General features: G+C 44.8%; 1 protein-coding gene and 1 long non-coding RNA gene across 4 annotated transcripts in view; one reads left to right on the top strand and one right to left on the bottom strand.

Moving 5' to 3' along the window:
• The window catches only part of LOC137600882 (intermembrane lipid transfer protein VPS13B-like), a 359,901-nt gene that overhangs the window by 237,461 nt on the left and 96,554 nt on the right, over positions 1-25,886 (top strand). For all 3 annotated transcript variants that reach the window (XM_068322736.1, XM_068322735.1, XM_068322737.1), the window contains exons 35-37: positions 15,432-15,773; positions 16,349-16,757; positions 17,038-17,175. In XM_068322736.1, the coding sequence (XP_068178837.1) occupies positions 15,432-15,773; positions 16,349-16,757; positions 17,038-17,175 (889 nt within the window). The remainder of the gene's footprint in view (positions 1-15,431; positions 15,774-16,348; positions 16,758-17,037; positions 17,176-25,886) is intronic.
• LOC137600885 (uncharacterized) lies at positions 12,861-15,507 on the bottom strand. Its single transcript, XR_011037002.1, has 3 exons — positions 15,399-15,507; positions 14,552-14,714; positions 12,861-13,124 (listed from the first exon to the last, which is right to left on the bottom strand). It is a non-coding gene; the product is annotated as an uncharacterized lncRNA (long non-coding RNA).

The raw sequence follows: 25,886 nt of genomic DNA, 5'->3' as shown, positions 1-25,886 counted from the left end.
GTGAGTAAGCACAATGGGGGATATAACTAAGCCCAGAAACAAGGGAAGGAATCCACTTACATGATGTGCTCTAAAACCGTAGCTGAGATCAAACCCTGGGAAACTAACTGACCTTATATGTGTTTAAATGTGCATGTTTGTGTATGTGGTAATTGCATATGTTAACTCTGAGTATATGAACAACTGTGTTTTGCGGTTCTACTTTTTTCATTGTCTCTTTCTTCTACGTCCCCAATTGTGTTCCCCATTATCCATTACTCTGCATGTAAGCACATCTAAATATAGAACAAGAATTTGCTTAGGGGGCACTCTCTTAGTAGTGGTGTTTAAAGAGAAGACAGGGTATTTGCTGTAATTGTAAATGCATGTGTACAGCCTGAGCTTGGGAAGAGAGACAGAGCAGTGTAAAGAGTATTTGGCAGCTTCTCCTGGCTCTTTCTCTTTCCCAGCTGCTGTGCAGCTTATTTGTCCTTCCAATGTGGGCCGCTCCTTGGAGTGGACGTATTGCCTTTGCTGAATACCTTTTTGAATACCTTTTCAAATACCTCTTTAACTCAATACAAGTTTCACCAGCTTAACATAACACATATGGAAACAGATCCAGGCCCTTTTCTGCCTTTTCTACCCTCCCCTTTGCTTGGAAAATCTTACATTTCTACAGAAAAGAAGTGCATGCATCCTGTCCTCATTAGACCAGGGAAAGGAGAGGATCTGGCAGGACCAATCCTATCGAAGTCCCACACATGAGCCAAGGCGAACAGAACAGGCAGTCAGGCAGGCATGCCGCGGCGTTTTATATGGCTCTTGTTCTTAGCCTTTGATGACACTGTTTAGAATGGGAAATATCTAATAAGTCAAGTATTCTGTCTAATGTGCTGCCAGTGGGTTTAGTATTTGCCTGGAGGTCTTGAAACACTATCTCCCCCATAGCAATAATATACATTTAAAATTCTCATGGAGTGGGCGGGAGAGCGCGATGCAAAGAGAAGGGGAGGCGGGAGCTAAGAGTCCACGCTTTAATAGCAACCATGTGTACATTGCAGGAACAGACCAGGGTGAGATAGGATGTGACATACCTTGGTTTGGTTGAAAAGTCTTTTTGTATGTTTCCTCTATTTTTCAGTTTGTCATAATCATTTCTGAAGAGACAGCAGCAGCTAAGTGAAATGGATGTTGTGCCTCATTAACATTGGTAATAATAAAAAAGACAACATCAGGAAAAGAACTCAGTAATGGGTGACAGTGATGGAAATGCTATTAGAACTGATGATCGCCTAATGGCCGATAGGCCTAAACACCTTCATGATGCAAATCACAGGCTTGCAGTCATAAAGTCAACAGTGTTTAGTTGATGTGGTTGAATTGAAAGGGGTTTACATATTTACTTGGGCCTTTTTATCTAGTTTCATTTGTGTCCTCCTGACAGCCCTTCTGAGTGAGAGATAATGAGATTCTTTTGTTCTGTTTATCACCAACTACAAACATTCTTTTAAATATAAACACAAGTTAATTCCATTTTTTACCCTTGTGTGTCAACTCTTCATGAACATGTTCAGTATTTTAGTGTGTTATTTTGTAGGTACTTTTTTGTCTCCTTCCTGTCCCGTTGGAGCCAGCAGTGGCTTCTTTATAGTCTTGAAGATGGCATGCTCTGGTAGCAGAGTAAAGATGCCTGTTTTCATTGTCGATTGAAAGCCAGCAACCTACTTAAATTGATTAATATCATCTGTCACTGAAAGCTTTTTATTGTCTCAATGGCTGGAACTCTCCCGACACCCATTACTTGAAGGCAAGCATAAAATCTCGGCTGCTTTATACACAATACCACAGTCACTGCACGAAACAATTCAATTTGTCGGAGTAAGGCGTTTTTCCAAACATATTTTCAATATTGCAAGAAGTGTAAAACGATTTTAAGACCACAGAAAAGTCCCAAAGCCGTTCTTCAATGTCTTTATAGCTATACTTCTTTGGTCATTGTGTCCATGGTTTCAATCAGGCAAGTTGTTTGGTTTGTGTCCTCTTGTAAAGTCAGTATCCAACACGAAACAAGCGATGCAAAACAAGTGTTGTCATCTTTTTTTTGATCATCTAAGAATTTCTACTAACTCTTGTTTTGTTGTAATGCACATGAAATTCTCATGCTCGTCACATTAGCCAGCTGCATCTTGTTTATTGTTGTTTGTGTAGTTTCATAGGTATATGTTAATTGTGTGTATAGACCCCTGAAGGGAAAAGCCAAATGGAAAAGAAGAAGAAGAGAGCCATGTTTTCATGAATTTATGAATAATTACGGATAATAATCTATACCAGGCTATTATATTAAACAGTCATAATACTTTGCTGGTACTAATTTGACAGACCTGGAGAGATTGCTGACAGGAGAAAATAGATCCCAATGGAGCTAGTGTAGGTTAGCAACAGTGCATTATGCACGATGGCGCCGCGGATGGACGCCTCGGCACGGAGCTCTCTCTTGTTCTACTTTATTTTGTGTTTTTTGTCGACCTTCGCGTCTTTTTCTGAGTGCTATCCCATCACCTACTCCTCTGAGGAACTGCTGGCCATCAGACAGTTCTTACCCGGTAATTTTATTCCGCAGTTTGCGTCAGATCCGAGCAGTTTTGCGGAGATCTTGATCGGCGGAGCTGCGGCCCTTTATGGGCTGCGGCCACGCAGACGTCGGGGTAAGAGAGCTGGCGCGCTGGTGAGACTCCGCCAGCAGGGATTCAGGACCCCGCTGCCATCAATACATCTGGCTAACCTCCGCTCACTACTCAATAAACTGGACGAGCTGCACCTCCTCTGCGGGAAAAATATGGACTTTGCACGTTCCGCTGCCCTGTGTTTCACTGAAACTTGGCTCAGTGAATCGATCCCCGACGGCGCTCTGCATCTGCCGGACTTCCAACTTCACAGAGCGGACCGCGTCAAGGAGCGGTCGGGGAAAACCAAGGGCGGTGGAATATGTTTCTACATCAACGAGGGTTGGTGTAAGGATGTCACAGTGCTCAGCAGGTTCTGTGGACCGGACATTGAGACATTCTGCATCAACTGCAAGCCCTTTTATTCTCCGCGGGAGTTCTCCTCTTTCGTGTTCGTCGGTGTTTACATTCCACCGCAAGCTAATGTGGATGCTGCACTCCATACATTAGCGGAAAAAATCACGGACATTGAAAGGAAACACCCGGACTCATTTTTAATCATCCTGGGGGACTTCAACAGAGCGGAACTAAACAACGAGCTCCCTAAATACAGGCAGCATGTGACCTGTCCGACGAGGGACAACAACACGCTGGATCACTGCTACACGGTAACTAGGGACGCTTATCGCTCGGTCCCCCGCGCAGCTTTGGGAAACTCCGATCACTGCCTCGTCCACCTCATCCCAGCCTACAGGCAGAGACTGAGAACATCTCGGCCTGTGGTGAAAACGGTGAAGAAGTGGACCAACGAGGCAAAGCAGGAACTGCAGGAATGCTTTGACTGCACCGACTGGAGTGTTTTTGAAGCTGCTACGGACAACCTGGATGATTACACGGACACTGTGACAGCCTACATTAGCTTCTGTGAGGACCTGTGTGTGCCAACCAAGACCTTCCGCACATACAGCAACAACAAGCCATGGTTCACAGCCAAGCTGAGACAACTGCGCTTGGCTAAGGAGGAGGCCTACAGATCTGGGGATAGGGCTCTGTACCGGCAGACCAGGAACACACTGACTAAGGAGATCAGAGTAGCTAAGAGGAGTTACTCTGATAAGCTGAGAGGAAACCTTTCAGCCACCAACCCTTCGTCGGTGTGGAGAGGTCTGCAGGACAACACCGGCTACAGACGCCCGTCCCCCCCTGCTGAGGCCAACAAGAACCTGGCTGACGACCTCAACAGATTCTATTGTAGGTTTGAAAAGGCCTTCACACCCACCACCCCCATTCCACTATCTACAGCCCATATCACACCGCCATTCACACCTCCACTCCCCTCAACAAACACTGTCTGCACCCCACCCCCTTCAAACCCCCTGCCTGCCCCACCTCCAACCCCCCTCCCCTCCACAATCCCATCCCCTTCACACCCCCAGCCCACACCACCCCCAACCCCCCTCAGTGTGACCGTCCAGGAGGTGAGTCAGCAGTTCCACAGACAAAAGATCAGGAAGGCGCCAGGCCCTGACGGTGTCTCCCCCTCCTGCCTCAAGGTCTGTGCGGACCAGCTGGCTCCAGTCTTCACACAGATCTTCAACAGATCCCTCCAACTGTGTGAGGTACCCTCCTGCTTCAAGCGCTCCACCATCATCCCGGTCCCCAAGAAACCCTCCACCACAGGACTAAATGACTTCCGGCCTGTCGCTCTGACATCTGTGGTCATGAAGTCCCTTGAACGCCTCGTGTTGAGCCACCTGAGGGACATCACAGGACCCCTGCTGGACCCCCTGCAGTTTGCCTATCGGGCAAACAGGTCAGTGGATGATGCAGTCAGCATGGGACTGCATTTCATCCTGGATCATCTCGACCACCCAGGGACATATGCACGGATCCTGTTCGTTGACTTCAGCTCGGCGTTCAACACCATCATCCCTGAGCTGCTATCCTCCAAACTTCACCAGCTCACAGTCCCCTCTGTCATGTGTCAGTGGATCACCAGCTTCCTGACAGACAGGACACAGCAGGTGAGGCTGGGGGCGATCACCTCAGACACTCGGACAGTCAGCACCGGTGCCCCCCAGGGTTGCGTCCTCTCTCCGCTGCTCTTCTCCATCTACACCAACGACTGCACATCCACGCACCCAGCCGTCAAACTCCTGAAGTTTGCAGATGACACAACTGTCATTGGACTCATCCAGGACGGGGATGAGTCCGCATACCGACAGGAGGTGAGACAGCTGGTGGACTGGTGTAGTCGCAACAGCCTGGAGCTGAACACGCTCAAGACTGTGGAGATGACAGTGGACTTTAGGAAGTCACCCTCCCCTCTGCTCCCCCTCACCATTGCAAACAGCCCTGTGGACTCTGTGGAGAGCTTCAAGTTCCTGGGGACTACTGTTTCCAGGGACCTGAAGTGGTCTCTCCACATCAGCTGCATCCTCAAGAAGGCCCAGCAGAGGATGTACTTTCTCAGGCAGCTAAGGAAGCACGGTCTGCCACAGGAGCTGTTGGTCCTGTTCTACACGGCAGTCATTGAATCGGTTCTGTGTTCCTCCATCACAGTCTGGTTCGGTGCTGCCACCCAAAGGGACAGGACACGACTACAAAGGACAATCAGGTCTGCTGAGAAGATCACTGGGACCTCCCTGCCCTCCCTCCAAAAGCTGTACTCCTCAAGAATTAGGAGTCGGGCAGGGAAGATCATCTCAGACCCAACACACCCTGGACACCGTCTATTCAAAAGGCTACCCTCTGGGAGGCGCTACAGAGCCCTCCTCTCAAAAACAACCAGACTCAAAAACAGTTTCTTCCCCGAAGCCATAAGACACTTGAACAATAAATTTTAACTATTTGTCTCCAAACCCCTGCAACATGCACTCAGCACCTGTACATCGTGTCCCCCCCCCCCACCTACTGCTTTTTGCTTCCTACATTTTGTATTTAGTATAGTTATTTATAATATTTAAGTATTTAGAATAGTTAACTTATGAATGAACAGTTTGAGACACCACCTGCCGGAAACAAATTCCTCGTCTGCTTTTTTACAAACGATGGCCAATAAAGCTGATTCTGATTCTGATTCTGATTTATCAACCAGCACCACAATGGATGAACCGTCAAAGGTTTCTTCCTTGACCATGCCAATATGACCTGGCACCAGATATAAACTGCTGAAAAGGAACATAGATACCAACATTGCATGTTATTTTGCATATTTTTTGTTAGTTTATACTACTTTTTCTACTTCTACTACTTTTTTACATGTATCACATGGATATGACAGCCGTACAACCGAGAACCATCCCTCTCACTCATTCTAGAAAGGAGTTACTGGTTCTTAGAAACATGGACAGACACAAAACATACCGGCTGAGCTGAAGAGACGTTACCGTGGCTGCAAGGCTGGGGCTAAGCTAAAGGCTAGGCAGGCAGACATCTGAAGACGATTCAAACCATCGCTTCCCTCCGTGATCATGGGAAACGTCAACTCACTGCTGAACAAGATTGATGAGCTGGCCACTCTGGAGAGCCAGCGGATCTACCTTGAGTGCAGTATACCCATACTAACAGAGACATGGCTAACCGATGCTATACCGGATGCTAATGTTGAACTGCGAGGTTTCACTGCGGTGAGAGTGGACAGAGACACGAAGGCATGTGAGAAAAGCAAAGGTGGGGGACTCATCTACACCAACAACCTCTGGTGTAACCCCGGCCGTGTTTCAGCGAAGGTGGTTGTATGTTGCCCAAATCTGGAGCTGATAGCCGTTAGCATACGGCCATACTATTTACCCCAGGAGTTCGGTCACGTGATCTCCCTCTGTTTTTACATCTCTCCATCGCCCAATGCAGCCGCTGCATGCAATGTTCCCTCTAATTTTTCAAATGTCTGGGCATACAGACAACCTCCCTGAGCACACTGATGACCACTGTGAGCAACATCAGAAGTGCTCGCTTTGGCCACACACCAGTATCACACCTGGGAAAGTTTCATGGCTTATTAAAAGAATCAAATTACAACTGCAATTTCCATTAGTTTACTTTTAATATAACTCATTTGGCCCACTTAAAATGAAAAAGACAAAACGCATTGATTGAAGATTGTTCGTGACATTTGTAGTATGTTATGTGAGAGTCCCGCTTTGGCCTGGGTGAGGTTCAGTTTTGGCCTGGGTGAGGGTCTTGCTCTGGAAGACATGAGACATACACACCTTTCAGACATAACACTTTGTTCACATTAAAACATTCACATTTTCCACACTGACGTGTGCTGTAGCTTGTGATACAGTGTCTGTTATTAGCATTTCTACTACCCATTAATGATCTATTCATAATAGAAATTAATGATTAATATCCATAAATAAAACATCTTAATAAATGTCACTAGAATATGCACAAATCTGCCTTAAATTTTACCTTATTTTTCACGTCTGTCCTTCTCACTTCTCCAATGGTTGTACACTTTGTCCAGGTTGATGGCTCCATCTGCTTCTTGCTTTGACTTTATGCGCATCAGCTGGTCCAAATGTGTCACTTCAAGACAACTTCTGAATGCTGTTTTGATATGATTCATCAAACTAAATCCTCTTTCACAATCTGCACTGGAAGCTTGAAATGTAGCACAAATATCCACAAGCTGTGAGATCTCCTTTAGCTCCTCACATTTAAGTGCTGCAGACACCATATCTGAGAATGTGCTGATTGTCCCCTGTTTGAGTTTTTGCTTCATTATGTACTTGAAGTCAGCATATTGACTGTTAATGGCCTCCATAGACTGTGGGTGGTGGAGAATGGCCTCATACCTCTTTGCCAGTGTAGCAATGTCTGCTGATCCATAGTCAAAACTGATGTCTGAGCCCAATGCTTCAATGTCAAATGCAGACCACTCTTTTAATTCATCCTCTGGAAAACGAACATCCATGTAGTCACAGAGCTTACTTTTAGTACTGCTGCCATCAGCTGATGAGGTCCCCATTGCCTCTTTGACACGGTCACTCCACTGCACATCCTTCTCCTTCAAGTATTGGGAACGTAACTTCTCAATCTTTGCTCTTGCAAAGCAGTGTCCTTCCATCACAGTCAGGTTGCGTCTTTGTAAAGTGAGGCAGAGTTGTGCTAGCTCACCTAAAATATCTCCCAGAGCAGTGACAGTAACCTTGAACTATGGATCACTCAGATTTTTGTAGCAGTACTTTGCCATTGGATCTCTGTTATCAGTGAATTCTCTTTTGCAGTATTCTTCAAGCACAGTGTGTAGTTATTCAGAACAGCATTCACAGCTTGGTGTCGCGACAGCCATCGCACTTCATTCAGAGGCCTGAATGACAGTGTCTCTTCATCAAGAATCTTTGCTAGGGCCTCCAATTTGCCCTTCCTCACAGTGGACTGAGAGAAAGTGGAATATACCTTTCTAAGAAGAGTTTCCACATCTCGCATCAAAGGCACATCTTTCCACGAATCATCAATGCCCAAGTCCTCTCTATGGGCCACACAATGTTGTTCAGTTAGGTGTGGTATTTGGCACTTCAACAAAGCTGCAACTTCGTTGTGTTTTCCTAGCATTACTGAGGCACCATCAGAGGTCAGCATTACCATTCTCTGCATGTCCAGTCCATGTTTGGAGTAAAACTGAGTTATTGCCTGCACAAGATCCTGAGCAGTGCATACTGTCAGCTGGATGATGCCACCAAACACAGTTTTATAGCTGACATCATTTTCCTCCCTGAATTTGATATATATGACTAGCATTTTGTGTACTGTTATGTCTGTGCTCTCATCGACTATCAGGGTATGCCAGTGTGCATTTTTGACCTTACACATAGTCTCATTCCGCACTATCACATTGATGGAATTCACAAATTCAAAGGCATAGTTTTTGCTTTGCCAGCTTTCTGGTATACTCACATACTTTGCCATGTGATCGTGGATTTGTTGAACTGACATTATTGATGCATTCATTTTGATGGCAAGTAAAATATTGTCAATGAGAACTTTAACTTGCTCAGGGTCAGATTTTTTTTTGTGTGACAGCTCGTTCTTTTTCTTCCGCTCGTTTGTGCTCTCCCGCAACAATGTACCAATCCCTTTTCCCATTTTGAGTCTTCGTATAATTCCAACAGCATTCAAATGACTTTTCTGCTGAATGTGTCGCTTGAGGTAGTCCAGCTTCCATTTTGTCCATATTTTTCCATCGGTCAAGTCAGACCACAACCTGGTGTATGTCCATACCCAGTACACCACCCTAGTCAAAAGGCAGGCAGTCTCTACACGCACCATCAGGAGATGGACTCCTGAAGCAGATGAGGCTCTCAGAGACTGCTACAACACCACGGACTGGGACACACTGCTGGGTGGACATGGCAAGGACATCGATGGGATGACCCACTGTCTCACAGACTATATCAACTTCTGTGTAGATGTGGTCGCCCCCACCAGGATAGTTCGGTGCTATCCAAATAATAAGCCGTGGATAACACAGGACGTCAAGGATGTCCTCAACAGGAAAAAGAAGGCTTTCAGGACGAAAGATGAGGAAGAGATGGAAGAAGCACAGAGGGAGGTATGACGCTGCATAGAGGAGGCCAAGGACTCTTACAGGAGGAAGGTGGAGTACCAGCTGAGCACCAACAGCATGAGGGACGTCTGGAAAAGTGTGAGAAACATCACTGAACACAAAGCCAGGACCAGAACAGAGGGGCAAGGGGTGCAGAGAGCCAACGACCTGAACGACTACTTCAATAGGTTCAACCAGGCCCCCCCGCAGCACCCCTTATCACCCTCCACCCTCGACCTCAGCAGCAGCTCACCAACCTCATCCCTATCCTATGGTCTCCGTCCCCCCTCCACAGCAGCAAAGTGGAACGGATCTTCAACCTGAGCCTGCGTCTCAGGAAGGTGCCCACCCTCTGGAAGACGTCGTGCATCGTTCCAGTTCCCAAAATGAACCGGCCCAGCAAGCTGAACAACTTCCAACAGGTGGTACTCACATCGAGTCTGATGAAGACTTTGGAACAGCTCTTCCTCAAACTCCTCAGTCCTCAGGTACATCATGCTGAGGACTCTTTACAGTTTGCATACCGGAAAAAAGGTGGTAGTGGAGGACGCCATCCTCCACATGCTACACCGAGCCCATTCACATTTGTACAAGGAAAGCAGTACTGTGAGGATCCTTTTTCTAGATTTTTCAAATGCCTTTAACACCATCCAGCCCTGTATACTACAGGAAAAACTCCTACAAATAAGAGTGAACCCCGACCTGGTTGCTTGGATCCACAACTACCTCACCGACAGACCACAGTTCATCAGGCTAAAGGACGCCACGTCTGATACTGTGGTCAGCTGCATCGGTGCTCCACAGGGGACTGTCTTGTCCCCAATCCTCTTCTCCCTGTAGAGCTCAGAACTGTCTCGCATCCAGAAGTTTGCCGATGACACAGCAATTGTGGGATGTATCAGTGACAATGCGGAGGAGGAGTATATATGCTTGGTGAAGGACTTTGTTGACTGGTGTCACAGCAACAGCCTACAGCTCAACACCTCGAAAACTAAAAAGCTGGTCATAGACTTCAGGAGGGACAGACCCCAACCTAAACCAGCTCTGATAGGAACGGAGGAGGTGGAGGTTATGCAGACCTATAAATATTTTGGGCTGTGGCTGGACAACAAACTGGACTGGACCAGCAACACGAGGCAGCTGTACAAGAAAGCACAGAACAGGATGTACTTTCTTAGGAGGCTGAGGGCATTCAACATCTGCAGGAAGCTCCTGTGGATGTTCTATCAATCTGTGGTTGCCAGTGTCCTGTCGTACGCTGTGGTGTGTTGGGGAGGGAACGTGACTAAGCGCCATATAAATAAAATTTGATTGATTGATTGATTGATAAGACGGATCTCTCTAGGCTGGAAAAGCTGATTAGGCGGGCCAGCTCTGTGGTCGGAATGAAACTGGACCCTTTGGCAATGGTGGCAGAGAAGAGAACCTTGGACAAACTGCTGGACATCATGGACAATGTCAGCCACCCTCTGCACACAGTTACCATCAACCAGAGAAGCCTGAGCAGCCAGAGGCTGCGCCTCCAAACATGCAGGACCAAGAGTTTTAAGAACTCCTTCACCCCCTGAGCCATTAAACTGCTCAACTTCTCTCTGGGGGAGATGAAGAAAAAGAGTGTTTTTTTTTTTTCTATGCCTATTTATGATTTTCTATTTGTATATTCTTGATGGGTCATTTATTACTCTTTCTATTTGGTGTTGATACTACTTTCTATGTGCTGCTGCTTTGTGTGTGCTTTTTCTGTGTTTTGTGTACTCACTGTGCTGTATGTAGTGCGGCAGGGAAATCAATTTCCCTGATGGAACCTCCTTCAGGGATCAATAAGTTATACTCTCTCTATACTCAACATATGATTCTCTTAAACCTTTGCAATGCCTTTAGGTCAGTCCCTCACAAGATCTTGTGGACGGCCTTCAACTACTGTGGTGTACCTAATCACATCATAGAAGAGCTACTTTCAGGATCCATTTACACTCCAGTTCTGTGCGATCTGTGAATGATACCACTGCTTGACAGTAACTGGAGATTGGCATCATGGCAGGCTGCACAATTCCCCTCTGGCGTTTGCCATGGGTGACAGTTGATCATTCAGGCCTCTTGGTGGCTAGTGGGAGGTGGGAGGACCAACAGTCTTCTTCCATTTCAGGCCTACATGGATGATATGACCATCATCATAACAAAAAAAAAACTAAAAAAATGCCATGAACACTTGTTTCAGAAACTCCAGGTAAACACCCAGCTCGCAAGAGTGGAGTTCAATCCAGGCAAGTCACGTAGAATCTCCATGTTCAAAGCCAGCAAAAAGGGAAGTGGCTCTACATCACCGATGAACCAATTCTAATAGTCCTAGAGATGGTGTAATGCAGAACTCGATGACACCTTGCAACCTGAACAACTCCGCCAGGACACAGCTTACATCCTTAAGCAAATCAATAACACTGCATTACAGGGGAAACTGAAGCTGTGGTGCTATCAGCTTGAGCTGCTACCCAGACCCCTGTGGCCATTGACCATATACAGTATGAGGTCTTGGTTATCTATGCCAATCAGCTGGAAAGGCTAGAGATTGGCTTGGACATCCCAACATTGGACTTTACAGCGACGGAACCCTGTCCCTGCCAATTTTTAGTCTGATTGAAGATTTTGAGTGTACCAGGTGAGGCTGGACATGTCCCTTGATGACTCCCAGGACCCGGTACGAGAGGTGCCGCCTCTACCCTAGCAACAGGGGAAAAGTAGGCCAAATGTGGTCTAGTCCATGTGGGCCTTGTCAACATGGCAGAGGAGGCCTTGGAGCTTTCACACTTCTCTTGCAAACGGCACCTACCATGGTACATGGTGCGACAGGAGGAAGCAGCCAGATGCTCCAAAGCCATAGCACAAGACAAACAGGGTCACTGGATTTGGTGCGGGGCCATCGAAGAAGCATAAAACTGTATGAAGTTACACTTCTACAACCTAGCATTTGAGACAGAGGACAGAAGCTGGAAGATAAAGTTGCACCAAGTGCAGGTGGGAAGTAGGGAATTTTTAGCTGGCACAATAGCGAAGCTCCGTAGGTAGGTCAGAGGGGACAGGCTCAAAGACAAGCCATCAAAGAGCTGCTAGAACTACCAAGAGGACGAGTTATTGACTGTGGCTGAAGAGGAGCGACATCACCTCGGCTGCTAAGGCATGCCTCAGCAGAGAGTGTATTGTGATGAATGATGAGTGTATTGTGATGAATGGCCTCTGTGGTACACAACGATGTGTCTGCTGGTAAGGGTTTGTGTTTTACCCATCTGACAAGAACTCATGAAATGGAAGTGGTGTAAACACTAGGGACCATAACAACTAGTTTGTTAATACATGTTACCCTCTGCCCTCCTCTTCCTGGAATTAGAGAGATTACGTCTGGTTAGGGGTCACAGTAGCATTCAAATTTGCTTTCAGTCACTTGTTTGTGGTAAGGGTTCTCTCTAATGGGTGCTGTGTTGTGTCGTCATGGCAATATCAGAGCTAACTAGAATAGGAAAATAACACATTTTGTATTTTTCATTACATATCAATCAATCAATCACTTTTATTTATATAGCGCTTAATCACATCTGAAGACTTTTCAAAGCACTTTACAGATCGAAAGCTAACAATGCCCTCCAGAGCAAGCATAAGCGACGGTGGCGGGGAAGAACTCCCTCATTTAGGAAGAAACTCCGGGCAGGACCCAGGCTCTGTAGGGCGGTCATCCGTCTTGACCTGTTGGTTGGGAAAGAGAAATACATTGGGGAAAGAGATAGGTCAAGTAACAGAGAAAGAGGGACAGAGAGAGAGAGTGAGAGAGTGTCAGATAGACCAGTTTGAGTTTAATGTCCATAGTGCGCTGTCGCTGAATTGGGGGCAGGTTTTCCAGGCCTTTCGATATGCTGTCTTCCATCCGCGTTCTCCACCTGTGGAACAGAGGCACAAAGACAGCGGCAGTGTTGTGCAGACAAAGAGTGTAATTTGACAATATCAATAAATTCTACGAGCATAGAAAGATAAAGAAAGAAGTGACAGAAGCTCCAGAGTATCTCCCTTTAACGGGAGAGACGGAGAAAAATACCCTCAGCAGCTAAGGCCTATAGCAGCATATCTAGTGGGGTGTGTGTTATTTTAATTGTAGGCTCTATCAAAGAGTAGGGTTTTTAGTTTATTCTTAAATAAGATAAGGGAGTCTGCCCCCCAGACCGAAGCTGGGAGATCGTTCCAGAGTAAAGGGGCCAGATAGCTGAAGCTTCTGCCTCCTGTTCTACTCTTAAAAACCCGACGGGTCACCAGAAATGCTACATCCTGGGATCGAAGGGCCCTAGGGGGGTGATACACTTCAATAAGATCTTCAATGTAAGACGGATCCTTACAGTGGAGAGCTTCATATGTGATCATGAGGACTTTGAATTGTATTCTATAATTAATAGGGAGCCAATGAAGTGACGCTAGGACAGGAGAGATATGCTCTCTCCTCCCAGTTCGAGTCAGTAAGCGGGAAGCTGCATTCTGAACTAACTGTAGAGTCCTAATAGAGGAGCTAGAATAGCCCGATAATAAGGAATTGCAGTAATCCAATCTAGAAGTAACAAAGGCATGAATGATTTTCTCTGGGTCTTTAAAGGATAAGAAATTTCTAACTTTCGCAATATTTTGCAAGTGAAAGAAGGCTGTCCGGGATACAAACTTGATATGAGAATCAAAGGACAGATCTTGTTTAACATTAAGAAATTGTGAAACATCCAGGATTTAATATCCCTGAGGCAGGTTTCGAATTTAATTAGCTGATCAGATTCATTTGTTTTAATTGATAGGTATAATTGAGTATCATCAGCATAACAATGAAAATTAATATTATGTTTCCTTATAAAGTTTCTCAATGGTAACATATAGAGATTAAACAGAATTGGCCCCAGAACAGATCCTTGAGGTACTCCCCAGGTGACAGTCCCTTGATCTGAAGATTTATTATTTACATAGACAAACTGTAATCGGTCGGATAGATATGACCTAAACCATTCTAGTGCTGAGTTTTTAATCCCAATTTCCTCTTCTAATCTCCTTAAAAGAATATTATGGTCAAAAGTATCGAATGCTGCACTAACAAGATTAGAACAGACAGAAGAACTTTATCTGACGCTGTTAAAAGGTCATTTGTGACTTTTAGCTACACTTTAAACAAATCCCTGACTTGCTAATGGAGGTCGAGGTGTAACTGAACATAAGACTGTTGGAGCAAGAGTAGATAGGGGAAGAGACGGGGGAGAGGCTGGCGGGAGAAGCCATAGTAGGTACAGTGTTGTTAGAAAAAAAAATGTGTTTAAAATAAGTTAAAGAAATGGAAAAATACCACTTTATCTTGTGGGTAGCTAACACCAGCTAGGACCAGACAGCAGCAAACGCAGGTGCTCATCTAACCAGCAGGGTGTGGAAACGCTGCCAGTGCAAAACCAGTTGCTTCAACCGCCCCAGCTCAGAATCAGAGGTCGCTTCAGATCGACCATGGCAAATAACTGGGAGTCAAATGAGGGGTGCAGATTTTAGCTCAGGGTAATGAAGTGGGAAAGACAACCAGGCTTGAATCCTCCACTGGGAATGTATCAAGCACATTTACATAAAAATTTTACTTAAAATATAAAATACAGTAATACAAAAATAGTAACCTGATCACTTGTTGGGTTTCATTTTTAGTTCGTCTGTACTGATAATGCTGTTACTGCTTGTCACTGCATAATGCTGTTACTGTTTGTTACTGCATTTATTATTATAAATCTTGTACTGTACTGTACTGTATATTGTCTTGTCCAGAAAAATAAAGACAAGACATGTAAAGATGGTCTATGGTTGCTGGGAATTTGAGTTAAGAGTGCTCCCAGCGGTTCCCAGATATGCTCTAAAAAAGAAGGGAATATCATGTTGGTCCCCAGGAGATTAATGAAGACTTTGATTATGTGACATATTTCCGACAGAAAACCCTGTTTTTACTTGGAACCAGTTCCCTGGCAGTGTGTGACTGTCACTCCACTGCAATCCTCCTTTAAATCAAACAATGTGAATCTGTTGGTATTCTTATGAAGAAACAAAATTCCAAAATTGGGCTTTATAACGAAGCTTTTTACTATGAAGCCACTTTCTCTCCTGTCTTGCAGTCATCTCCAGTTAACTTCAGGACCCAAATAATTCATCATCTGTCTTACCTTTCAGTGATTTGTTTGTTGGTTTTTTTGAAGGTGCGTCGATGTGAACAGAAGTGTGGGGGTCGTGACCTTGCAGCAAATGTTGACTCATCATCTCGCCACAGCTTTACTGGGCAGGACAGCGGCTTTGGAAGCGACAGCGCTCGCATTCGCATTGTTCAAATTGAGCAACAGAGTGGGACCAGCCACCACTGCATCGCTAGGCCCTCCCACAAGTCCACCATCACCAAGAACCTCAGCTTCATCCCTTTTGACATTTTTCTCACTGCAAGTAAGCTGTCTGTCATGACCTATGCTTGCTCCAGTCCTCCAAAGACTCTTCCCTCATCGACAGACACCCCTAGCAACCCCGAGAAGAAGGAGCCCACGGAAACGGTAAACAAAAAGTCAGCGACTTGGAAATCACTCCGTGACACAGATATTTCAGGTGTCCATGTGTGTATAATTTTTCAAAGTATACACAATAGCAATAGGATTATATTGGTGTGTAAGTACAAAGAAATAAGATTACAAAGTTTTCAAAACATTTTATAATTTGGAATTACTTTGTGTGATTGATGAAAGCCATTTTCTACGGTTCATGTTCACTCAATGGGTAATGTGATCCAGGCAGATACGAACTTAAACCATTTCTGGGCACCAGCTCAACACTGTCCCACACAAAACAGAAGAACAAACACATAGTTTCCACAGGCATTTAGACTGGTGACGTTTTCATTTCTGGTAATAAGAATGTCTGTTTGCTCACATCAACTACATGTGGCCGCTTTACTGCAAGCAGCCAATTCCTGACTTTATGCGCATGGATCAGGTCAGTCACATCTGTTAAACTGCCTGATTACTTAGAACGGACAGACATTTTTTCTGTCATTTTATTGAAATGATTGCTTGAGTATTTAAATTAATCAGTTTTCACATAATACCCAATATTCTCTTTATGTCTATTTTAGATGGGCAAAAGTGCCCTAAATCAGCCTGACAACCTGGCCGAGTCTCCCCCAGAGTCAGTGTCCCCAGATCCACCTCCAGTTGCTCAGAGTTCCCTTGCTGGACTGACCGCTGAGGACATCCTGAATAGCAACACCTCCCAGCCGGCCTCCCCACTATTGAGAGGCAGCTCGCTTTCCCTGGAGGGTCTGCCAACTCCCAGCCGCTCCTCAGCCCGCCAGGCTCTGGGTGTGACTATAGTGAGGCAGCCAGGGAGACGAGGGGAAGGGGACCAGGTGTTGGAACCGCTACTGTACCTCCAGGTGATGCAGCCCTCTGCCCTGCTCAGCTGTCACCACCGAAAGCAGAGGATGGAGCTTTCTGTGTTCGATGTGACTTTACAAGGAGTCGCTTCTGGCTACAAGTGTCTTGGTAAGAGAGAGTGTGGATGAGATAGTGTGAGGCAGAGGTGAGTGGGAACTGTTGACGGAAATAATGGGATTTGATCCTTCTTAGGAAGGTACAGACTGTGTAAACCACGGGAAGTGTAGCTTTACTGCTGACCAATTATCCTGTCAAAAGAAGAAATAAAATCTGTTAATGTTAGATATGATGGCGGGGTTTTTTGTCTTCTTCTTTTCCTGTCCCCGTTTTATCCTCCTTTTTCATTCATGTCTTTCTTTCTTTTTTAATGTCTTCATCTTTGATCCAGACCCAGGAAAGACTCTGCCAGAGACGTTGGACTATAATGTGTTCTGGTTGCAGACAGTAGCAGGAGAGGTGGACAGTAAAACTGGCATCCCACCCCCTCTGCTCTCCCTCCAGATCAAAGATTTCTTCAATGGACCAGGTGGAAATCATGCTCAGACACACACACGCACACACACACACACACACACACACACACACACACACACACACACACACACACACACACACACACACACACACACACACACACACACACACACACACACACACACCTCGACACATGGCAGTTGTGTACACTTATGCTCACATGTTCATATATGATATCTGTTCCAGCTTTAATTCCAGTTCAGTGGGAATATCCAGCACTACACGCATTGATCAAACACATACCAGAGGCAAACACAAGGTCTGCTTTTCTGCTGTGATCCAGATAATGAACAGTATAAATGACACTGCTGATGTAGGCCAGTAATATTGCTTACATTACACTCTTAAAACAGCAAGCTCCTGTAGATTTTAATGTGTGTGTGTGTGTGTGTGTGTGTGTGTGTGTGTGTGTGTGTGTGTGTGTGTGTGTGTGTGTGTGTGTGTGTGTGTGTGTGTGTGTGTGTGTGTGTGTGTGTGTGTGTGTGTGTGTGTGTGTGCAATGTCAGGCTCCTGTGGATTTGACTTTCACAGAATTTGGTTGTCTATTTTTGGACTGATGGAATGTTATCCATATGAGCTTTAAGCTAAGGTTGTTGACCTAAAGGTGTGGCTGACATACTACCCAGATAAAACAGCAAATGAATAAATGTGTGAGTGGGCTTTTGACTGTTACCCCTTTGAGGATCTCGTGGAGAGTGTATGTAGGCGCGGGACATCCTTTGGAGTACAGCTTCTTCAACCCAGCAGGCCAGATGCTGCAGATACACACACACACACACACACACACACACACACACACACACACACACACACACACACACACACACACTGACAACCAACTATGAACCTTCTTTGACTTATAGTCTGTCTGGTGTTACAGATGAAGGTTTGGGGAAGTGTACATCCCCCTCTCTCCCACACACATCGCCTCCTGCTTTCAACAGAAGTCCTCTGAGTCTCCGTCCACCTGGAATCACATAACAGTGCAGCTCTCTGTTCACCACAGCAGTCACACAATGCAGTTACACACCATCAGTGTTCATCTACAGCTCCAACCCTCCTCCAAATCCTTAGATGATGCAAGTTGGTAAATTACAGCAAGCTTATCTCTTGATGATGCGTAAAAGATGAGCAATGTTCAGTCTGTTTTTTAATAAATGGATGTCGTGAATGACTCCTTTCTGGGTGGATGGTGATATATTGTATTCTATATAGGAGAAAAGAGAGTAAGAAGCGATCATCCTCCAACATGAAGAGGGTATGCAGAGCTTGTTTGGAGGAGAGCAGTAGAGAATGGCAGTCACTCCAGTATTGCTTCTATTTCCAGTGATCAGATAAACAGTTGAATAGATTTAGGTTCACTTCCTTTATTTATCCAAGAGAGCTTGAATTATGTTCTGTGTTAATTTTACTACTGTACTGTGATTTTATACCAGGATGTCTCGTGGTATTACTGCAGATGGTTACTGTCTGTTATGTTTCTAAAGATAATTACATTTCATTATGGTTACATCTGATTCTAGTGTTTAGCTAAAGAGCAGATGTCAACATTGTGCAATTACAGTCAGGTGTTTCCCTTGAACTGGTGAGGAGCACAAGCCCTCTCTCGGTAGGATAGATAGAATCACATTGGTTCTCCTTACACACACACATACAGAATGACTCAGACAGGATCCAGGCTCAGTGTGAGGTTGCCCCAGGTCAGGCACTGCTGGAAATATCAAGAATTGGCCACACATGCTACTGGTTCTCGTTCACCCACACAGTCAAAGAGACACACATACATTTTCAATTGTGTGTTGTTTGGTAAGATTATCTGTACCCTGTGGTACAGATAATTTTCCTCCTCAGGGATGAGGTACCAAGTAAGCAGGAGAACTGCTACATTGACTTGTTGAATTCCTTTTGTTTTTTATATCAAGACACCTGAACAGAAAAAGTTAGATTGTGCTTGCTAAGGTAATCTAGTTGACACAAATGAATGTTTTACTATACCTTTCATTCATAGTTCTACATTCTATGATTATGTTACGTGTTTTACAGTCTATAATTTTTTTTCCATTTTGCTAGACAGTCTGTCGAAGCTCCTGAATGACCCCTATAGACCCTGGATTTTAAAAACAGTGGATTAAAACAGAACATTTAGACAAATATCCTTTTTATGTGTACAGTCTAAACTGAAGAATCACAAATTATTAGGATCAGTGAGTTCTTTGCCAGGTTTTGCATACGTATAATGTTGAGTAGAGTGTTTTGAAGTTTGAAGTAACATAGTCTGAAAATGAAATAAAAGTAGGTCAGAGAAAATAAGGAATTGTTCAATGATTAGGTTAAAAATGTGCAATCATATTTTTTATATACACCCTTGTGTTCACAGATGGTTTATTTGCATGTGCGAGCCTGTTGTTATGTGCGTGTACTGCTTTGTGTATGTATCATGTCTGACAGCTCTACTTTGATTAGACAATATTTCACATTTGATTTATTTCAAGGAGGCGCAAACAGAGAGCAGACCGCCGTGAGGCCATGTCTTGCTTTGTTTACAGCAATATGCTCGCAATTTCAACAGCATTTATTCCACACAACCAATCAAAGCTTCCCTCCCAAGGATGCGGAGCGGGAAACACTTGTAACATGTGTACTGTAAACTGGATGGTGTTTCTGACCCTTAATCAGCAGCCACACGTCACATAAGCACATATATAGTCTCCCCTAATGCAGAAACGTAGGGGCATTATTCTTAACAAGGAAGCCGCATTATTCTGAACAAGGAAGCCGCATTATTCTGAACAAGGAAGGTTCAAGAATTCACCAATAACCGCGTGCACTAAAACTATCGAGGTGGGTTTGTTTTTTTGCGCACTTTTCATCAGTCTCTTTCCAATCCTACTCATTTGTAGTCTTTGAGCGGGTCAGTGAGTGAGTCCAGAGATGTAAGCGCTACCAGTTGGAGACAAGAGAAGCAACAGGTGATAGATTAGCTGGAACAAATTGGAAACATTACTCTCTCATTTTCCTGGTTCCCTTCAAACTATGGGTTTTCAGAAATGTTGTCAGTTACTGTATACAAGCCATTGCCCTTCCGAACCATCTAGAACCACTCTTAATTTGAGTCAGATGATGTTTCAGGCATGTGTCACTGGCCTTATGTGGTATAAGGAGGTTTTTGAGATGCTGGCATTCATCAGAAAATCAGAATATTCTTGGCCCTTCAAACAAGGACATGTAAAGCCATTAGATATGGAGCCTGTCTAATTGGAAACATTGTCACCTGTGTTAGACGCCAGAGTCAAGCATAAAAGTTTGCTCGAAAAATCAAAGGTGGGGTTGGAATGAAAACAGTGTTCGGGTTGGATGCACTGGTACATACACCCAACACAGTTCAATGTGGGAATGGCGTCATGCATGACCTCAGCAGAAAGACACTGTAACCTGGGGTAATAAGCATATTTGATCTCCCCCATCTCTTTGCCGCAATATATATTTGTGTGCATGTGCCTCTGTCAGACCTTGATCTTCCACTCTTCTAGTGCTAATAGAGGCTGACACCTGAGAAGGGATAGTCTATGATTCCCCCAGCCTGTTCACATTAAGTCCTGTACTTTAAAGGTATGTGAACACTAACACCACCTCTCAACCTCAAGGCTTTGTGCTCACCCCTTGCACAGACCTTCCACTGACACTGTCTGCAGCTTGAAATAGCCATTTGTCCTGCAGCTGAAGTCAAGGTGTTCCCAATAAAAACGTGCAGATCAGTGAAAACGCCACTGCTCGACAAGCTCTTTTTAAATCGACCCATACTCACTGCAATTCTGTCAATAATTGATATTTTACCCATTTTAACAAATCTTATTTACATTTTTAAACTGTGTTAAATGAGGCTACAATTAGAATGCAAGAGGTTCTCGGCTCCTCTCTTCGTAGTGTTGTAGAGGTGCAGCACTGTAGATGGTCTACAGACGACTTTAAATGCTGCATCCAGTGTTAAACCTAAAATACTTTATCAGTCTTTGTAACTTAGTTTGCCAAACTTGTATGGGAAGAGTTTGGGTTTTTTTTTCTTTCAGTTCAGATTTTACCTTCCTCGAGTTATGCCTTCTTTACATGGATAGTGTAAAGAAGGTATAAAATGAGGAGGCATGTGCTGCAACAGTGATGTTGCACCATATGCGGCATCACTGTAAATACATACTGTAAACACACTGTAAACACTTGTATATACTCCAGAGAATCATCCAAATGTAGGGATGTGAAACAGAAGTATACAAGTTGAAGCCATATAATATTGTAATGAGATTTTATTAGAATTCATCTTTTGACTTTTTACCATTCTGAAAATATGTGCTCCACTGGTTACCAGAGAAAGCCACTGGGGAAACTGCACAGATGTTGCATTCCCCTTTCTTTCCAGGGTCTTTCACAGAGCATTCCTTCCAAGCTTTTTCAATTTAAGATCCAGATACCAGACACACACTCTCCTGCTGTGTTCTGACAGATTTTCCTTTAACTGATTCTTCTTTCAATTCTTCAAGGAGTAACTAAAAATAGCTTAGGCCAATGAGCATAAATTTGTAGGAAATTATAATATCTTGATGTACTGTACATGTCGGATAGTTATCATGAAGTTATAGGGAGTTTTATTGATTCATCACTGAACATGATGAAGACCATGGGGTTGTCAAGTCATCCTGTAAGTTGTATTTGGTTGTTCAGTTCAGAGAATGTAATAAATTCTGTGTGTGTGTGTGTGTGTGTGTGTGTGTGTGTGTGTGTGTGTGTGTGTGTGTGTGTGTTTGTGTGTGTGTGTGTGTGTGTGTGTGTGTGTGTGCGTGTGTGCGTGTGTGAGCGTGCATTTTTTGATTCTTCGTTCATTTGGGGCGGCAGTGGCTCAGTTGTAGAGCGGGCAGTACAGCAGGTCGTTCTATGACTCAAAGATCGGCAGTTCACTTCCCGCTCCCGCCCAAAAAAATAAAAAAAATACCCTGAGGTGAGCTGACAGTGGGAGGTGTCAGCTCACCTCTGGAGCACTGTCGAGGCACCCTTGAGCAAGGTGCCGTCCCCTTTACAAATTGCTCATTTGAGGCGGACCAAGAAGGAGCTGCCTGCCACTCTACCTCTCTTGCATACCTACAGGCCCCCTTGTGTGCGGTTGAGTGTATTACAGGGGCCTGTACACACTGTATGCATGTGTGTGATTGACTGACTAACAAAAACTAGAGTGTGCATTCTTAATTTCCCTTCGGGGATTATAACAGTGTATTAAATTAAAAAAATAAAATTAAAATTTCCATTTAGTTTTTTGAAATGGCAATGAATTTAGAACATGGGTCACTCTTAGCCACCAGTGGTAAAAACTGAACTATAAATGAGACATCTTAACCATAGCTCAGGATATTAGTCAGCCAGGTAAAATGAAAGTTAAGTCTATGTTATCTATTTAACAACTATCGTGTTGTTCTGCAACCATGGCACGATTGACTCAGGCCAGGTAAGTTTCTGATTAATACATCCTTGCTCTCGTTCCAGAGCTGGCTGGGGCTTGGAGGTAGGATGCGTTTTTCTCGGGCGGGGGGACCTCAGGACGTAGGACAATGGATAATGAGGACCAGGTCTCCTTGTGTTGAGAGCCAGGCGAGGCCCTGGAGCTGGGCCTGACTGGGTGATCAGAGACAGCTTTATGTGATTACAGAAGGGGGAGGGGGTGATTAGATTGAGGGGTGGAGGCAGGGTAAATGATAGAAAGGATTGAGAGAGGCTAAAGGATAGGCTACATGAAAATAGAGGGAGTAAATAAAGGGATGAAAGAGAAAGCAAGGGGAGCCATGAAAATTGGATGAATAGCTGCATATGGGCTATTTATTCCACCACTGGAACATTTCCTGGTGATAAGTCAAGTGGAAATGATAAGCTACATTACACAGCAATTCCTCCTATCTTTCCTCCAATTCCTCTCCAGCCGTCCTTCCATTTGACCGTATGCCACACTTCCACTGGATTTAATGAGAAAGAACCCTAAGGGCAGGAGTGTGTGTGTGTGTGTGGGTGCGTGCGTGCGAGCGCACTCACGTGTGCTTAAACATCACACTCGCCCGTTGCCTCTCTTGGCTGTGCTGTCATTCATGTTATCCAGTGGTCCTACCTGGAAAGTAGACAGACAAACGGTGGTGCCTTGATGAGACCATGAAAAACAGCTGCGCTTGTTTTCGGCTGCTTCCCTCTCCCATCATCATGACCAAGTGGAAAAATGGGATAATGGAAGTGGTGTAAAACAGCATTGAGTTAATTCATATGTCTTTGTAAATTCCAGTCAAGTGTTTGAAGGCTGCAGTGCACCAGAGAGAGAAGTGGAACAGTAGAGAACAACCTCAGATTTATGTGGCTGGCATGAAGAGAAGATTCTCTTCTGCCTTATTGAAGTGTCACGTCAGGATGTTACAGTGAGACAGCCAGTAATTTTGTGTGTGTACATATAAGACAAGGAAAATCAATTGAGACTGGACCCAGATGTTTTTTAACAGGTCCTTGCATGCAAAGCTGCATGATGATGACATGACATAGTGCTGCGCAGCATTCCAACAGCTAGATAGAGATATATTTTCGTCAGTGGGACTCTGGCGAAATCGGCCTGTTCTTTAGACCACCAAATGGATTGTGTCCAGGTTGTATTGGCTAAAAAATGACAGGAATAGGTTTTGCCAAAAAAAAAAATCATTCAGTTTGGCCCCTTAGTTTAATTAATTTAAGAGAAAGCCTGGTTCACTGGTAAAGGCCAAATATTTGGTTTTTAGATTATTAATCACAGGAATGTCCTGGAGGTAAAAAGAGTGTCGGATAGAGTGATGAGTCTGAAGCTAGAAATAGAAGGTGTGATGTTCAATGTTGTTAGCGGGTATGCTCCACAGGTAGGATGTGAGCTGGAGGAGAAGGAGAAATTCTGGTCGGACTTTGATGAAGTGATGCAGAGCATGCCTAGGAGTGAGAGAGTTGTCATTGGAGCAGACTTCAATGGACATGTTGGTGCAGGAAAAAGAGGGGATGAGGATGTGATTTGGTATCCAGGAGAGGAACGCAGAAGGACAGATGGTAGTTGACTTTGCAAAAAGGATGGAAATGGCTGTAGTGAATACTTTCTTCCAGAAGAGGCAGGAACATAGAGTGACCTATAAGAGTGGCGGTAGGAGCACACAGGTAGACTACATCTTGTGTAGACGGTGTAACCTGAAAGAGATCAGTGACTGCAAAGTAGTGGTAGGTGAGAGTGTAGCCAAACAGCATAGGATGGTGGTGTGTAGGATGACTCTGGTGGTGAGGAAGATCAAGAGGGCAAAGGCAGAGCAGAAGACGAAATGGTGGAAGCTGAAAAAGGAAGAGTGTTGCATGACTTTTAGGAAGGAGTTAAGACAGGCTCTGGGTGGTCAGGAGATGCTTCCAGATGACTGGACAACTACAGCTAATGTGATCAGGGAGACAAGTAAGAGAGTACTTGGTGTGTCATCTGGAAGGAAAGTAGATAAGGAGACTTGGTGGTGGAATGAGGAGGTACAGGAGTGTATACAGAGAAAGAGGTTAGCTAAGAAGAAGTGGGACACTGAGAGGACTGGGGAGAGTAGACAGGAGTACAGGGAGATGCAGCGTAAGGTGAAGGTAGAGGTAGCAAAGGCCAAACAAGAAGCTTATGATGACTTGTATGCTAGGTTGGACAGTGAGGAGGGAGAGACTGATCTATACCGGTTGGCAAGACAGAGAGATAGAGATGGAAGGACGTGCAGCAGGTTAGGGTGATTAAGGATAGGGATGGAAGTCTATTGACAGGTGCCAGTAGTGTGATGGGAAGATGGAAAGAGTACTTTGAAGAGTTGATGAACGTGGAAAATGAGAGAGAACAAAGACTAGAAGAGGTGACTGTTGTGGACCAGGATGTAGCAAAGATTAGTCAGGATGAAGTGAGGAGAGCATTGAAGAGGATGAAGAGTGGAAAGGCAGTCGGCCCAGATGATATACCTGTAGAGGTATGGAAGTGTCTAGGAGAGGTGGCGGTAGAGTTTCTGACTGGGTTGTTCAACAGGATCTTAGATAGTGAGAAGATGCCTGAGGAATGGAGGAGAAGTGTGCTGGTGCCAATTTTTAAGAACAAGGGAGATGTGCAGAGTTGTGGCAACTACAGAGGAATAAAGCTGATGAGCCATACAATGAAGTTATGGGAGAGAGTAGTGGAAGCTAGACTAAGGGCAGAAGTGAACATTTGTGAGCAGCAGTATGGTTTCATGCCAAAAAAGAGTACTACAGATGCAGTATTTGCTTTGAGGATGTTGATAGAGAAGTACAGAGAAGGTCAGAGGGAGCTGCATTGTGTTTTTGTAGATCTGGAGAAAGCTGATGACAGGGTGCCCAGAGAGGAACTGTGGTATTGTATGAGAAAGTCTGGAGTGGCAGAGAAGTATGTTAGAGCAGTGCAGGACATGTATGAGGAATGTAAGACAGTGGTGAGGTGTGCTGTAGGTGTGACAGAGGAGTTCAAGGTGGAGGTGGGACTGCATCAGGGATCACCTCTGAGCCCCTTCTTGTTCGCTATGGTGATGGACAGGCTGACAGACGAGGTTAGACAGGAATCTCCATGGACTATGATGTTTGCAGATGACATTGTGATCTGTAGTGAGAGCAGGGAACAGGTGGAGGAGAAGCTAGAGAGGTGGAGGTTTGTCC

The sequence above is a fragment of the Antennarius striatus genome, chromosome 9, assembly GCF_040054535.1.
Source record: "Antennarius striatus isolate MH-2024 chromosome 9, ASM4005453v1, whole genome shotgun sequence".
Lineage (NCBI taxonomy): Eukaryota > Metazoa > Chordata > Actinopteri > Lophiiformes > Antennariidae > Antennarius > Antennarius striatus.
Note: the sequence above shows the minus strand (reverse complement) of the source record. Positions and strands in the feature narration are given on the sequence as shown.